The sequence below is a fragment of the Lolium rigidum genome, chromosome 7, assembly GCF_022539505.1.
Source record: "Lolium rigidum isolate FL_2022 chromosome 7, APGP_CSIRO_Lrig_0.1, whole genome shotgun sequence".
In the NCBI taxonomy this organism is placed as follows: domain Eukaryota; kingdom Viridiplantae; phylum Streptophyta; class Magnoliopsida; order Poales; family Poaceae; genus Lolium; species Lolium rigidum.
In genome coordinates this window covers 324,124,207-324,140,010 of record NC_061514.1, presented here as the reverse complement: position 1 = coordinate 324,140,010, position 15,804 = coordinate 324,124,207, and the positions used below count along the sequence as shown (strand labels likewise).

Genomic DNA, 15,804 nt, shown 5'->3' with positions numbered 1-15,804 from the left:
TATTTAAACTTTGAAGAGAAAACTCTCACCAGAGTTAATGTTTTACTTATTTGATGCTCCCTCCAGTTCATAAAGTTTGAGATGTTGGATACAGGTTTAGTCAAACTTTGACTACCTGATACCCAAAATGCTTAAGATAATTAGACAGGACACTTGTAACAATGTGTCGGTTTAATAAGTATATAGCATACTACAGAAAACTGCTTACTATTGTCTTTGAAAGATTGTGTTGGTCTCCAGTCACAAGTACATACATACCCCATACTTCAATATGTAGTATGGATACTCCAACACTACAAATTAAAGTAATCTTGCCATATTTTTCTTCATGTATAAACTCGATATCTCAACTCGCTTTGCTAAAATAAAATGGAATATATATTTCTCCTTTCTTTTGAGCTGAAACATAATCCATCTTACTATAAACAAGTACTGAAGCTAACTTAGTTTTCTAAAAAGGCTTACATTTCGGAACAGAGGTAATATCAGTTACATGTACTAGTTACTAGTCTTTGATCTATATCTAGTTCTAAATATGTACACGTGTTACAGTACATTCGGGCCAACGGGACAGACTAGCAGTACTTAATACAGAAGCATATGTTAATTCACTTGCACGTAGTAGTTTTTCCGTCTCTAGAAAAGTTCATACTCCCTTATCTGCTACTAGTTTGTTATTTTTAGCATTTGTATGTGCCCCAGCCGATAACCAAACAGGCAGTTACTGCTCAAATGGTAAAGAAGGGAGCTAGAGTGGATGTACAACCCCACTACCTGGCTTTCAAGTCTTCATCCTATTTATACTGTAGGAGTCCACTTACAGTTCTCTTTCAAAAACAAAAGGCAGCCAGTAAGTTAGCTTGTTGTGGATCCATTATATCAGATACCCCCCACACACACAAACAGAGTTTTTCCCATGGGTTGCTTTAGAAACCAATTTTTTCACTCACTTCTGACTACACATCGCTATCACCATTAAGATTAGTGAAATAAATAAAAATGTAGAGTTTTTGTTACCAAAATTCTCTGAAGAGAGTCTATTACCAGGCGCTCCATGATTACTCGCTGAGAAAGGCATTTCTTATCTACCCTGGATAAGCACACCCCTGTCAGCGACTTGATCAGAAGTTGTACTCTTCAATTCAGGTAGTATGTAGCTTGGGAGCGATAAACCATTTGGTGCCAACTTGGAATTCAGAAGAACATTCACACTACTGAAAATTATCACTTCGCTGAAAAAGAAAAATGATACAACAATGTTACCAAAATAGACTTGCAGGTTCAGGGGTGGAACTTTGATCATGTATATCATGAACCAATCCACAATTAGAGGAGACAGTAAAAAAAAAGATAGTAAGCCAGACATGATTGTGAAAACATCTAAACACGCAGACATAATTAGAGATAGTGGTATTGTCATCCATGTTAGTAATGGCTACAAAGTATCTACCTAGTGGCATCGGAAGAAGCAGTCGCCCCTGAATATACATATAATATTCACTGAGAATGACATTTTTGATATATTCTGGATAAGCAAACCCCAGTATCAGGAACTTGTTCAGAAGCCTGATAGTCTTCAGTTCAGATGGCATGCAGCTTGGCAGCACTAAACCATCTTGTAGCAACTTGGAATTCAGATAAACATTCACACAATTGAGATAACCTACTGAAAATCATCCCTGAACCCAATGAAATTTGATTAGTCTCTTTATAATCACTACATATTTAGTGCTCATTCATACTCCGAACCTACTATTACAAAGCAATGAACCCAATCAAAAAATGTTCTAGCTCCGCCTCTGGTCCACTCACCGGTTCAGGGGTGAAGTTTTTTATCATGTTTATCATAAATTAATCCACAATAAAAGAAAAATGGAAAAAAAATAGTAAGTTGGAATTGGTGAAACCATTAAAATACATATAATGAGAGATTTCAGAGTAGTTTCATCAATCTTAGTACTGGCTACAAAGTATCTACCTACAGGCAATGAGGGAAGCAAGTAGGCTTTGAATATATACCTTGGAGAAGAAAGCTGAGCGAGATAGTATCTGTGAGGACCAAGAGAATTCCTCGGCACGGATTTTATAGGCACACACTACTAGTACATAAGTAGTACCAAACATGGAGCTTTCAATAAGGGTGGTGGACTTGACTTCGTTTATTATTTTTGGCAGAGACTTCATTTATCTTATGGAGACTTAGGAGAGTTGACTGCATTTCACCCGAAAAATAAGACTGTACAATAAAAAATCATCCAAAGAGAAATGCCCAAGTTGTACATGTTGGACTGGCAGATCAGAAATTACACGCTTTTATGTGTGAATTGTGCGTAGACGTTGACCTGCCCAAGTCGGTCAAGCACAGTCTGTCGGCAGCGCCAGCCATGAACGGCAGCGACTCCTGTTGGCACTCTGCATCGGAGCATCCGTACATTGAAAATGCTGGCCCTGTCGGCTTCCCCTGCACTCAACGGGTTCGGAGGGCGGAGCTGACGTTGGTCGTCGGCCTCAGCGACATTGATTTGATGTGCTTCTGCAACAGATGGTGAAGATAAGAACTGTGATCGAACACCAAGCGCAGCTCAAGCGAACAACTCCATAAAACCTTACCATCGGAGCCAACGACGGAGGAGACTGGCAGTGAAAACAAAGAGAATAAGGAACACACACGTATTAGGAACCACATAACACTACTGCTGCGAGTTGTTTGCTGTTCCTCTGCCTCCACGCCGCCGGCGAGCTTGCCAGCCGCCGGAGACGGCGGAGAAGGCGACCAAGTCTCAAGATTATCGAAAGAGCTACAGCAGCGCTACATTACCCGGCCCATTAAATTGTTCTATGTCATTCACTGGAAAAGAGGCCCAAACTAGAAATACGTGGCCCAAAGGCTTCTCAGCAAAAGAAGCCCAAAAGGAAGCCTCCTCCATCAAAACAGCCGGAGCTCTCCTCGCGAACCTTTTCCGCAACCCTGCACCCAGCCATGGAGGACGCCACACAGCCGCCGCCGCCGCCGCAGCAGCAGCAGCAGCAGCAGCAGGAGACTGAGCTCGCCGGGGATAAGCGCAAGAGGGAGGAGGAATCGCCGGAGGCCGCCACCGGAGACGCGGCGGCAGCAACCTCCCCCGCCGCCTCCACTGTCGAGGAGGCCGCCGCCCCCGCCGGGGATAAGCGCAGGAGGGAGGACTCGCCAGAGAAGCCTACCGGAGATGAATCACAAGCAGCCGCCCCCGCTGTCCCCACTGCCGAGGAGGCCTCCGCCCCCGGCGGCGGCGGCGGCGATAGGCCGCTGCACCCGATGTCGAAGACGAGCCTGTGCTCCTTCTTCCGGCGCCGCGGCGGCGGGCCGGACGGGTGCAGCCACGGGGAGGGGTGCCGGTACGCGCACACGGAGGAGGAGCTCCGGCCCCGGCCCGACGGCACCTGGGACCCCACCTCCTGCCGCGCCAAGAGGCTCCACAAGGTCTCCGAGGAGGAGGTGCACGAGGAGGAGGTGACCATTGACGAGACGTCGCTCGACAAGTGCCTCCTCGGGCTCTCCAGGCACTGGGTCACCGACAAGCTCAAGTCTTTCCTCGAGGAGCAGGCAAGCGTTGCTCATCTTGATACCTCCTTCTTTCTTTGTATCACGAACTAGTCTACTGGAGTGGCCATGTAGTTCACTTGAGTAACTGTATGTTGAACTGATATCACTAGAACTGATACTGACGATAGTATTTCAGTTGGGATGCTCCATAACTAGTTGAGGCCTCCTCCTGTCTTTTATAAGAACTCAGAAACGAGAATCTATGTTTTGATGTATTATAAGGACCCGCCCGACCAACTAAAGACTATAGCTGCGGCAATCCATGATAATTCGCTGGCTAGACTAAAGAGCTGTAAAGCAGGGTGCCTCAAGGATGAGGAATTTTTGTAAGACCGAGTTCTGTGGGTTCAGATGTCTTTAGATAGCATATCATGGATATAACCAAACATGAGCTAGTCTGTAATTAATCGGTGTAAGCTAACAGCAGAATACCAGCTTACATGATTTTGACGCCAAGCATGCATATCATGTGGTGTTTTCAGTACATGAGGCTAGATTTGGTTGCATATATTGTATAAATTAGGTAGGGTTGCTCATCTTGAAATGTTTTAACAATTAGTTCATAGAAAAATCTGCCTTTTTTATCTGCTGTAAAACACAGTTACTGAGGTTTGCACATCGTAAGTTGCATCATTTGAGAATTTGGTTTTGGGCCAATAACCTCTTCTGAGTTTTTTTATTTGCTATTGACATACCTTAACGCAAACTCTTGTGTAAATCAATGGAAGAACATATGCTATAATAATGACTACCACCACTGAGTTCATTGCGGATTTGGCTTGGTGAAAAATAAACTGTTAACTTAAAATTACTGGTTTGTAAATTGAAAACATGAAATGAAAACAACATATTCATGTTGTGTAAATGCCTTAAAAAATTTAAAAATGCTAGAGGTCCATATGTATCTTCTGGATTATACCCATTTGGCTGTTTGATGCTACCTTAATGCTATAACTTCAATGATGGTTGTGCAGGGAATCTCATATGCAGCAGCAAAGAAGAAGAAAGGAATGACTGTTGGATTTGTGACATTTGAAAATATTGAACAACTGACAAATGCTGTGGAGGTAATTGTTCATTGATTTGTGCCGGCAGCATGTTTGGTTGTATAACAATTGACAAATGAATTTTGCCTCACAACCCGAGTAGGTCCTTAAGGAGAATCGATCTGGTGGAAAGGAAATGAAGATAGTAGATGCCAATCGTAGGTCACATCAGAAGCTACGCACAGAAGGACCGGCATCTGGAAATGGGGCAGCAGCAGAAAACGGTGTTGCTGCTGACGGAACATCTGCGCCTGAAGCAGCTGTAGTAGCAAGTATAAGAACTGTGCGCGACGCAGTTACCCCACTTGCCCATATGACTTACAAGGATCAGCTGGAGCACAAAAAAAATTCAGTTGCACAGTTACTGAAGAAACTTGTAAGATCAATTGCATGCCCAACTACCATTTAAAATTTGTAATCAACACATATATTTCGTAAAATTGTAATAACTTCTTGTGTGTCTTATACCGCAGACTCGCAATGCTAAGAAAGCTTGCCCATATGGTGTTTCTCTTCCAGAATGGATTTCTGAAGCAAAGCAAATTGGTAACCCCCTACTCCTAGTATATTGCATTGCTGATGTGCTATTCTCACTTCTCAGTACTGCTTCCGTCTCAATACCATTTCAGTGCTATTTAGAGTTTCTTGACCAAAATACAGAAAGTGCTATTTAGAAATTGTCTTGCTCGAGTATAAAGAGTGTGTCAGATTTTCTCCTAATGAAAGTGAACGCAGTTAGCATCACACAAAGCTCTTGAAAAAAATTACAACTTCTTTTATTAATATCCATATTTGAGTCTTTGGTATAATCTGTGAGTCTGTTAGCTTTGCCCTTCAGTAATCTTGAGTACTTGGCACATGTTATTTCATTGCTATTAACAAAAAAATCTGACAAAAGGTTGTTTTCTGGCTAACACTTACATATGGATGAAAAGCAGTTCTTTGTAGGTAACGGGCAGTTATAGAATCATCATACACTTGTTGCAGTCTGCAGAATGTCTTTTCATTCTTCTGTTCTTGTAGTATATGTTCTTCTGCTTTTCAGCTTGTGCTAAGTGTCTGTTTGATCATCTAGGTGGTCTTTCTTGCAAGCTTGAAGGCATTCTGGAGTCCCCAGTGATTGATGGTTATCGTAACAAATGTGAGTTCTCTGTGGGACATTCCTTGGCGGGTAAAAAGACTGTAGGGTTTATGCTTGGGAATTTCAGGTTGGTTTGTTTGATTCCTCTTTCTTTCTTTCTTTCTTTCTTGTTTAATGTTATTCCACCGTTAACGATTGATACAACACCATCTCAGGGAAGGTGTGACTGCTGTTGAGGAACCTGTGGACTGCCCAAATGTTTCAGGAATTTCCTCTAAATATGCTTTCATGTTTCAAGATTTTCTGCAGTCGTCAACCTTACCTGTGTGGAACAGAGTTGATAATTCTGGATTTTGGCGCCAATTCACGGTGTGTTCTTGCTAAGCATTTACATCATTATCGGATACTTCTATTTCTTTTCTCTATTGAGATTCTGCAAACTGAATTTCTTCTGTTTTGTCTGTCGAAGTGGGGATAACTTCTTACATTGACTATGATTGTCATATTAGGTTCGAGAGGGAAGAAGTCCAGCTCAAGCTGTTGTTGCACAAGATGCAGAAATACAAATATCTGAAGTCATGATTATTGTTCAGGTAGTTTGGACTGAACTTGAGATGTGCTTGTCAGTTCAATGCAGTTTGTGCTGGCAGTACCACTGACAGGCTATACTTTCTATACTATCAGGTGTGCTCCACAGGTATTGATGAGCTACTGATGAAAGATGAGTTTGCCAAGTTGTCCCTGACGCTGATACAAGGGGCTGCAACATGCTCACCTCCATTGCCTCTTACAACTATAGTAGTCCAAGTAAGTTCGAACATCTGCTCCAGAACAATGATTCTGTGCTTGTTTCCCTTCTGGAACTCCTTAATGCCTATGTCCATTAAGTTATTCTTGTGATCACACAGTCGCAGTCTGTTAACTTAATGTGTGTTATACGGAGTAACTTGTAACTCCGCATACTGCCCAGTAGAACGTGCAGTTATGGCGCACTCACCGCTTAGTTCTGACTTGCTGCACTTATGAGGAATTTTAGCAGATTTTATTGTTTGAACTGAAATTTACACAGTTTTCTCTTCATTTCGAAATAGATGTCATTTTGAAACACGTGCAATCAAACTTATAAAAGTTTGCCAACTGATGTACACAAACATATTTATAATTCTCACATGGAGTCGATACTTCATTCTTAGAAAAACATGGAGATGATATTAGTATATTTGTCATCAAAAGCATACTATTCCGTTTTATGTAATGTCTATTGTTATTGGCGTAAAGTTAGCACAAAAGTTGTCAAATCTGTTGTGATGCTGGTTTCCACAACGCCATCACTATAGGAAGATAGTGAGCTTTTTATGGCTATATCTGTAATTTTCATTCGTGTTTAGACATATCAGATTTGGTTTGTTTCGAGAATTGTGCCTCTTTGTTATTCTTGAAATTTTATTTGGAGCTAATGAAATCATTCACTAATAATGCAGGATCACACAGGAATATCAAATGTAGCAGCAGCTGACTGTCCACTGATCCCACTATTGGTGCGAAAAGTAGGCCAATCAGAAGAGGGGGCAGTGGATCAAACAAGAATTCACGATCACATCAGCAATCTTCGGTTCTCATTATCACCAACAGCATTTTTCCAGGTCTGGCTGAAATGCGAACTACTTTGACATTTGGGCTCTGTGGTTAAATTTGGTATTGACTCACAGTTACGCAGGTCAATACTCTTGCTGCAGAAAGATTGTACACCCTTGCTGGTGACTGGGCCAATCTCAATTCAGACACATTACTTTTTGACGTATGCTGTGGGACTGGGACAATTGGCCTGACATTAGCACACCGTGTTGGAATGGTGATTTCCTGTGTACACTTCATCTTATTGCAAATAATGGTTCTTATTTCTAGTATAATATAAAATGCAGTTGTGGATATGTTTCCTGTTAGATGGCTCAGTCGTTGCTTTGGAATAGTATTTCTCAAATATACGATGCTAAATATGCTAGGTTGTTGGAATTGAAATGAATGAAGCAGCAGTTCTGGATGCTGAGAGAAATGCTCTTATCAATGGTATAAAAAATTGCCGTTTTGTCTGCGGGAAGGTGAGACATATTTACCCTTATGATCAATTCTGTTCTCTGGCTTGCTGATCATGATGTTATATTGTACTTTTGGCTTCCATATCTCTGTACTCACCACAATACTCTCATCTGAATCTCCATCCTGGGAATAAACAGGCCGAAAATGTGATGGGGTCTCTTCTCACGGAGTATCTTGGTTCACCAGAGCAGGACCTTGTGGTTTCTGAAAGTAATTCAGAAGTTGGTGCTACAGGAAAAAATGAAGATATAGTTGATGGTACAAAGAATAATGGTGAAACTATGGACAGTTCAACGGAGAAAAACGATAATGGTGAAAGACAGCAGATGGGAGACAAGTCGGACGATCGTCCCAGTTCTAGTGATGAGATAAATGGGGACTTGGGGGATAGGGTGAGCAAACAGTTGGAAGGTGGGCATGATCAATCCAATGTGGCTAATGGTAATCAAAATAGTGAGGAAGCGTCATTGTTGATCAGTGAGGAGTCCATTGCCACAAAATCAGCTGACTGCTTGGAGCACACAAAAACACTTGGGGATGGTTCTTCGGTTTCTAACAATGACACACTTGCTGCTACTGCATGTCAGTTTAAGAACTTTGTTGCTATTGTAGACCCTCCACGTGCTGGGCTTCACCCTACTGTAAGTAAATTTCAGTCATTAGTTTTCTTAGCATAAACATTATTATTTTTATGTTTGGAAATGCTTTTGTTTAACATATGCCCAATCCCAGTGGCATAATGAGTTAATGACACACAAGCCTTGGTTCAACGTTGGTTTTGACTTTTGACTTGCATCGCTACTAGTATTTCGCCGAAGGTGAATGGCATAGTGAAATGTCTGTTGCAGACTTTCCTATAAACAAAGCAGATTATGCTGAAATTTAGAGTTCTTTGTAGACTAAGTGATCATTAGAGTAATTTGGTATAATTGCTTTGCCTGGTACTGTAGATATCGGGGATGTTACAGTGATAATAATACTCCCTCCATCCATAAAAAGATGTTGGAGATTTGTCTAAATTCGAATGTATCTATACACTAGAGTGTCTAGATACATCTAAATTTAGACAAACTTGCGACATCCTTTTATGGACAGAGGTAGTAATAAAAATATACGGAGTACGTTTGAATTATGAACTGCATTATGATCCTAATTAGCATGTATTGAACTTAGTCATTTGTGAAAGAAGTCCATGCTAATAACTAGCATGTATTAGTTTTTTTTTTTGTGTGGGTAGCATGGTATTAGTTGACTGAAGCACCCCAGGCACATTGCTTGTACCCGTAACATGTTTAGTTGTTCTGTATGCCATTCTGCTTGTGACTGGACTACCAAATTTTGTGGAGGATCAAACTCACTTTCTGAATATTTGATAGGTGCTCAAGGTGTTGAGGACTCATCCACGCATTCGTCGTCTAGTGTAAGTCGTTCATGCCCCTCCTGTGTTATAGTGGTGAATAGATAATCGAGCGTCCTATTATGAAGTTATCATGCCATCTCTCACACACATGCATATTCCCAGTCTGTAAAGGTAGAAAGAGAAACACATATCACTTGTTATGTACTGCCCAATTGGGATGCATTTCCTGCAATCCAGCATTTCCTGCATTATTCAAATCCCAGTACTGTAATCAAGTGTTCCTTCTATAGAAGACCAGTGGTAAATTTTGAGGAATTTAAGAAGTTACTCTATGTTTCAATTCAACCAGGTACATTTCCTGCAATCCAGACACTCTAGTTGCCAACGCGATCGAGCTTTGCACCCCCACATCAGAGAACAGGGAAAAGAACAAGGGCCACCGTGCATGGCGGAACATGAGCAGTGCCGGCCTCGCAAGGCAGAGGACAAAGTCGATGCCCAGCTCGGAGCCTTTTGTTCCCAAGAGAGCTATGGCAGTGGACTTGTTCCCCCACACCTCGCACTGCGAGATGGTCATGCTTTTCGAGAGGTGAACAGAGTAGTCTGTTTGTTCATTGTATTCTTACTCTAGAGATTTTGACCTTTGTTGAGGATCATGCCGAGCTCTCTCTGGTCGTGTTGTTGTACCAAATGAACTTGACTCGTAAGCACAACAGTTGAATCGAGATCTGTGTGTTGCTATTCTTGTACATTCTTTTTTTTCTAATTTCAAATTGATGCCGGAGCTCAACCTGTAACCTAGATCCACCAGTCAAAAATCTAATTGTCCAGTTGCATTCTAGTCAGGGAAACCCATATTAAGGCACTGGTCCTAGTGTTGGCAGACACTGCTGAACTGACTTTAAGTTTCTGGTTGCAATCTTGTGCTGAGAAAAGTTGAGTTCCAGCTGATTGGCCAAACCAGGCAAACACACATGGCCTACATAAATACAAAAGTATCTAATGCAATGGGGAAGGATATGTGTGGATTTAGTTTTCTGGCGCCCACAGGAAAGCAATGGCTCGCAATGGCAGTAGCAATCTCAATCATCCCAAGATGATGAGAATTAAAGCAGAGGGTGTGGTAGGTCCAGCATCATATAATCTGAAGCTGAGAGGAACACATGCCTTTCTTGATGCCAAAGGTGTAGAGATGCAAAAGCATCTAGGTTGGCAACTTGGAAAGTGAGTGTGTGCTAGATAATCACCACTTCATTTCCTTGAGATTTTCCACTTGTAAGTTACTGAGAAATTATTAAATCTTCCTGATATTGCTTTACCTTTGGATCAATATCCAACTATCTTCGCCCCATTTTATATGTAACCTAAGATCAGAAAATCAACATCTGTTAGGACTAAATCATTTTGCTAAAATTGCATCGTCTCAATACTTTAATATCTTAAAAAACAATGAAGCAACATAGGATTAGCAAAACTGAGATGAAAATCATCGAGGTGGCAAGTAAGTAGGGATCTTCAATGGGCCGACCATCAAGGCACAGTAACCTTGACCTTAAGAAGAGGTCAGCTGCTATATAAATTATGTGCAACTAATAACAACTATACCGGTGGTGGCCATGAACTCGGTGTGGGACGAACGGGTCAGCACGTGCAAACTCATATCTCTTGTCGGCTGCCGGGCAATAATGCCCTGATTTAAGCAAGTCTTCCTTGACCTTTTACATGTCAGACCTTGAAATTAATGTCGACCCAATCATCAATCATAACACACTGTGTCAGCAAATAGCTGCTCTCCTTCCATCGGCAGAGAGATGCCATTTTGATATCGGTATAGTAGTCTTCCACATGTTTACTTTTCATGTACATATTATTAAAAATATTTTAAAAACAATTAAAACATTAGTATTACGAGAAAACTAGTGATACTACTTTCAACTTACAAGAAAAAAGTGACTGCAAATTTTCTACGAAGTCATCTATTTACAAACGAATGAAGTACTCTCGGTTTCTTACAAAGAAGATGATACAAAGGAAATACACTTTTGATCCCAGGTACATATATACTCCTACCACTCGAGAAATATTTTAGAAAAGTTGCACAAAAATTCCGTGCATACATGTCGACATTTTATGTGTGTACACCGATTTCCGTGGAAACCGACATTTCTTATGTCCTATGTAAAACAAATAAAGAAATGTCTCATTAAATGCTACTTGTAACACCGAATTTTGCCTTCTTACACACAAACAAAAAAGATCGTTTTTTTGCGAAACGACTATGAGAGCGCATAGAACTTGAAGATTTAAGCATGAAAGTTTCTATCAGAATTTTTTAACATTTTAATATACATATATAACTCATTTTAGAAACAGCGCATCTACTATTGGGTGCAAAAACGTCTTGTCCATGGTAATAACTACTACTAGCATATAGTACTATATAAAATCAATAGAATTGCGAGTATTACTTTAGAGAAAAAATATACTACCTCCATTCCACAATATAAGCCATTTTAACTAAAGCAGTTAGATTGTGGAACAAAGTGACACTTATGAAATATTCAACAAACTGACGGCTGATATCAGCTGTTCATTTTGGCATGTTAATATGTTACATGGAGCCGATCTACGGTCGCTAACTCGCTATTGTTTGCCATGGTTGTTGATGTGGTGTGTTGGTTGGGGTCTTGAATGATGATTTCTCGATTTTCTACTACAATAAACTCTACTACGATAAACTTTGTCCGGCTCAGGTGATAGACGGCTCAGGTGATCCAAAATTATATTTGTAGTTTTTACTATGATTGTTTGTACTGATGTTAATGATTGTTAATAAATCCGCGGAATTTTCGTAAAAATAAATAAATTGGAGATGGAGCAGGTGAATGACGTCAAACGAAGTCTGACACTGACCGTAATACCCTTTTCTTTATCCAGATAAACCTACCGATTAAAATCGTGTGGTGGAGTGAAGGGTCATTTTTAATTAGGCAAATCCTGCACCAATCGTTGCAGCCGTCTAAACGTCAAATTACCAGCTTGCATATGTCATGCACCATCTCTACAGATTAGTCCCAGCGTGGTCTCTGTTGGCCACAAATGGAAATGATCTCAATTCTCACAGCTCCCTGTAGCCATATATGCCGTTTTGTCAACGTCGCTTTGACTTTATTATCCGACACGTCACAAAGAGCAGGAGAGATTAGTTTGCACATGTGGCAGTTGAGCTGGACACCTGTCTCCTTGACATAGGTCTCTCCTGGAAAACGAGCAACCAACGCTGTATATTAATGTAGGCGCAATCTTGCTTTCGCTTTGTATCTTCACCAATTGCTAAACAAAGTCTTGCTCATTATCTATTGGAGTGCTTTTTGTTCACTTTCACTAGGAAATCAGACTAATCACACTGATGCTGCCACGTAGATTGAGTGGCCTTGTTAATCAGTGCGCATCAGTATGGTCCTCTCATTTGTTCCATCTGCTTTATGAAAACGACATAAATCAGATTAATTCTTTAATTCTTTTTTTGATAAAGACTAATTCTCAGTACATGTATACCATTCCTTCTTCCATATATTTGTCGAATTTATCGAGCTGAGGTGCTACTAATGTGTTGATGATTGCTTTTAGTTCCGCAAAATTCGTATAGTTGCTTTCATATAAAACGATTTGCCAAGCCTGGCACATGGGTTGACGAACCTGATGACGATCGCAATTAATTTGAATAATATATACAGTTTGTTTCACATTTTTTCGATAAAGGGGATATATTAATATCAGAAGATACTAATTATACCCAGCCTCTGCAACAACGTACCACTCTAATAGCATTACGGGTGCACACAGCTAAAAAAGAGAAAAGGAAACTAAGAAATAAAAGTCCCGCCATAGTATCCCAAGCAAAGCAACAACAGTACATCCACCACCAAGACAACACATGAAATACAAACTTTCCAAAAAGCGACGCCTCCAATAAGGGAACAGTGCACCAACGCAGTCGTAGCCCGATCAAAGATCTCAGATTTTCACCCTGAAGATAGTCCCCGCTCTTAAAACAATGCCTCCAACAAGGTCATTGCCAGGCACAACCAGTTAAGGCAAGACCTTGGGTTTTCACTCTGAAAGGTAGGGCTCTGAACTTCACCTATGATGTCACCCCCACTTTCATACCACTGATGTGAGTCCCGGAACACCAATCAAGTTCCTCAACATCGCGAAGACTTGAACCTTCTTTAGCTAATCCCCCAACCCCGCCTTCGTGCTATTCACTTCTTCTGACTTCATCATGGACCAAAAGTTTCTTGATGTCGACACAGAACAGAGCTTCATGCCGCTCCCTCCGGAACCAAACGGTCGGAATAAAAGCATGGGTGCACGCGACCGAATACCACCCGATCATGTGAACTCTAGGCAAAAGATGCACTGTTCCATTCGCTGTCGGAGCCTTCCGGAACTCATCACTCCGGCTAGATGAAGAAAAATTGGCATCTGGAACGTCTTCATCTTCGCGAAAGAAGAACCCTAGGACCACCACCATGAAAGCCGGAACGGCTGGCCCCCACGCCGCCGCCATGGCTGGGAACCATGGTCCATCTTCCTCCTCCAACCCAGCCGGTGGAGGCCGTCAGTCGTCGGGATAGAGGCTACACACGCCCATGACACGGAGACGGCCGGCTGCCCGCCAGGAAAGTCTGGCCGAGCCTCAATGTCGTCGCCTCGCGACCATGTACCTTGCCACCACCGCCCGATCCCGCTGCCGCCCTTCCCCCCGCCGAGATCCGCCACACCACCGCGTCCCCCTTCATGATCCGGGTGATGTAGTCGAAGGCCACCACCACCAAAACCGGCGTCCACCATCGCCGCCCATGAAGGACCCCGCCTCCACGCGAAGAGGAGTCCACGGGCACGCCACCATCGCCCCTGCCTTTGGCAACCAGGCGCGGCCGCCACCGCCGTCCCCGACGGCGGCAGCGGCTACGAGGAGGGAGATCGGTCGGCCTCTGGTTAGGGTTTGGGTCGTCACCCGAAGCCGCCTCGCGTGAGACGACCCGGGGCGAAGGTCGGGGAGGGAGGAGAGGGGGTGGGAGGGGTCGGTCACAGTTTGTTTAACATAAAACGATTTGCATAGTATATTTAGCTTGATTGGCACATGTGGTGGTTGAGCTGGACACCTGCCCCCTCTACAAAAGGAGCAACCAACTCTCTATATCGAATAGTAGGTGCAATCTTTGCTTTCGCTTTGGACACGTTTGGTAGCCTGCAGCTAATTCCTGCACCACTGGCGTAGTGGGAAGGAGCCCCCTGCACGTCCAAGACGGACCATGGGCCATAAAAGGCGCGTTGTTTGGTGGCTTGCACAGAGTTTTTTCGGCACCGTCGAGATTTGGGCTCTGCCCATTTGGTAGGTCGGTTTTCAGGCCTTGTAGCAGCCCAGAACGACGCCAGTACTGTTTGGTTGCAATCCATAATCCGGTTCTGCTTACCTCTTCCCTTCAGTGGTGGTGAGGTTACCATCGATGAACATCATAATGAAGAACACAATCATAGACGACAGAGAACTTAGCAGTGAACATAGACGACACAAGTTGATGATACAACATTTTGCAGACATGATGATAGTTCTGGACACGGCAAACAGGATCATAGTTGAACACACTAGACACGAACAGGAACTACACACGACATGGTACCAGGTTAGCTTCAGACATGATGCTCGGACATGACACACCTGGTGTAATCGCCATGGTACGAGCACCTGCTCACCACCTCAGTGCAGGTGTGGTCGAAGATGACCACACTGTACTCCAAGGAGGACACCTTTCTGAAGGTGAGGAACTAGCCTACCTTGAGCTAATGGGCGATTGTGAAGGCCGTCCATCCCTGATCAATGAATGTGTCATTGCCTTCTCTCCTCGTAGTCATCCTCCAGTTGCATCCGGTGTTGGTGGTGACGATGATGTTGGAAGGAATTTCTCCGAACTCCTTGACGAAAGCTTTAGGGATCATGAACCAGCCAAAGATGGGATTGAAGATGATGTGGAGGAAGTGGTCCGTCCCTGCCTCCTCGTGGAAGTGGCCGGCCTTAGCCGGCCTTCCACGATGCTTCTTCGATTGTCCCTCGCCGGGAATCTCAGCAGGTGAACCAAGCATGATCTTCTCAGTTTGCCAGAAGAACACACGCCATTAGAGGTGTGCTTGCTCACAAGTAGTGTAGATGAAAATGGACATTGATAATATTAGTAAGGCCTCATACATTTTCTCACACGGCAGGCATAGGGAGTGGCCACAAACTAAGTGTAGTGTGCAACGACTGTAGCACACATGACTAAGTTTGAGGCCACCAACTAGCATTTCATTGTGCCTTTGTTGAATCATTGGCCACCGCAAATGAGGCCTCATACATTTGGTCACATGGTAGGCAGAGGGACTGTCCCCAAACTAAGTCTAGTGTGCAACGAATATGACACACACGACTAAGTTTGAAAGCAGCACCTTGCCTTCCATTGTGCTTTTATTGAATCATTGGCCAATGCACTAGACTTTAACCAAAACGAGGCCTCATATGTAGGATCACACGACATGCAAAGGGACTATCCGCAAACTAAGTCTAGTGTGTGCTAGTAATATGGCACACATG

At 42.8% G+C, this 15,804-nt stretch overlaps 1 protein-coding gene across 1 annotated transcript; it reads left to right on the top strand.

Annotated features, from left to right (window-relative positions):
* Window positions 1-2,384: 2,384 nt before the first annotated feature.
* LOC124673330 (zinc finger CCCH domain-containing protein 24-like) lies at window positions 2,385-9,892 on the top strand. The gene is made up of 15 exons (XM_047209428.1): window positions 2,385-2,545; window positions 3,070-3,583; window positions 4,558-4,650; window positions 4,733-5,005; window positions 5,103-5,175; window positions 5,705-5,837; window positions 5,926-6,079; window positions 6,220-6,303; window positions 6,395-6,517; window positions 7,192-7,353; window positions 7,428-7,562; window positions 7,714-7,809; window positions 7,945-8,448; window positions 9,184-9,227; window positions 9,517-9,892. The coding sequence occupies exons 1-15, from the start codon at window positions 2,385-2,387 to the stop codon at window positions 9,758-9,760; spliced, it is 2,793 nt and encodes a 930-aa protein (XP_047065384.1). The 3' UTR covers window positions 9,761-9,892.
* The last annotated feature ends 5,912 nt before the right edge of the window (window positions 9,893-15,804 follow it).

Excerpts from the sequence above, each read along its gene's own strand:
- LOC124673330 (XM_047209428.1), top strand. The coding sequence starts at position 2,385 with ATGAACGGCAGCGACTCCTGTTGGCACTCTGCATCGGAGCATCCGTAC. Across the intron at positions 5,006-5,102 it reads CACAGTTACTGAAGAAACTT|ACTCGCAATGCTAAGAAAGC; the intron begins GTAAGATCAATT and ends CTTATACCGCAG. Across the intron at positions 6,518-7,191 it reads TTACAACTATAGTAGTCCAA|GATCACACAGGAATATCAAA; the intron begins GTAAGTTCGAAC and ends CTAATAATGCAG.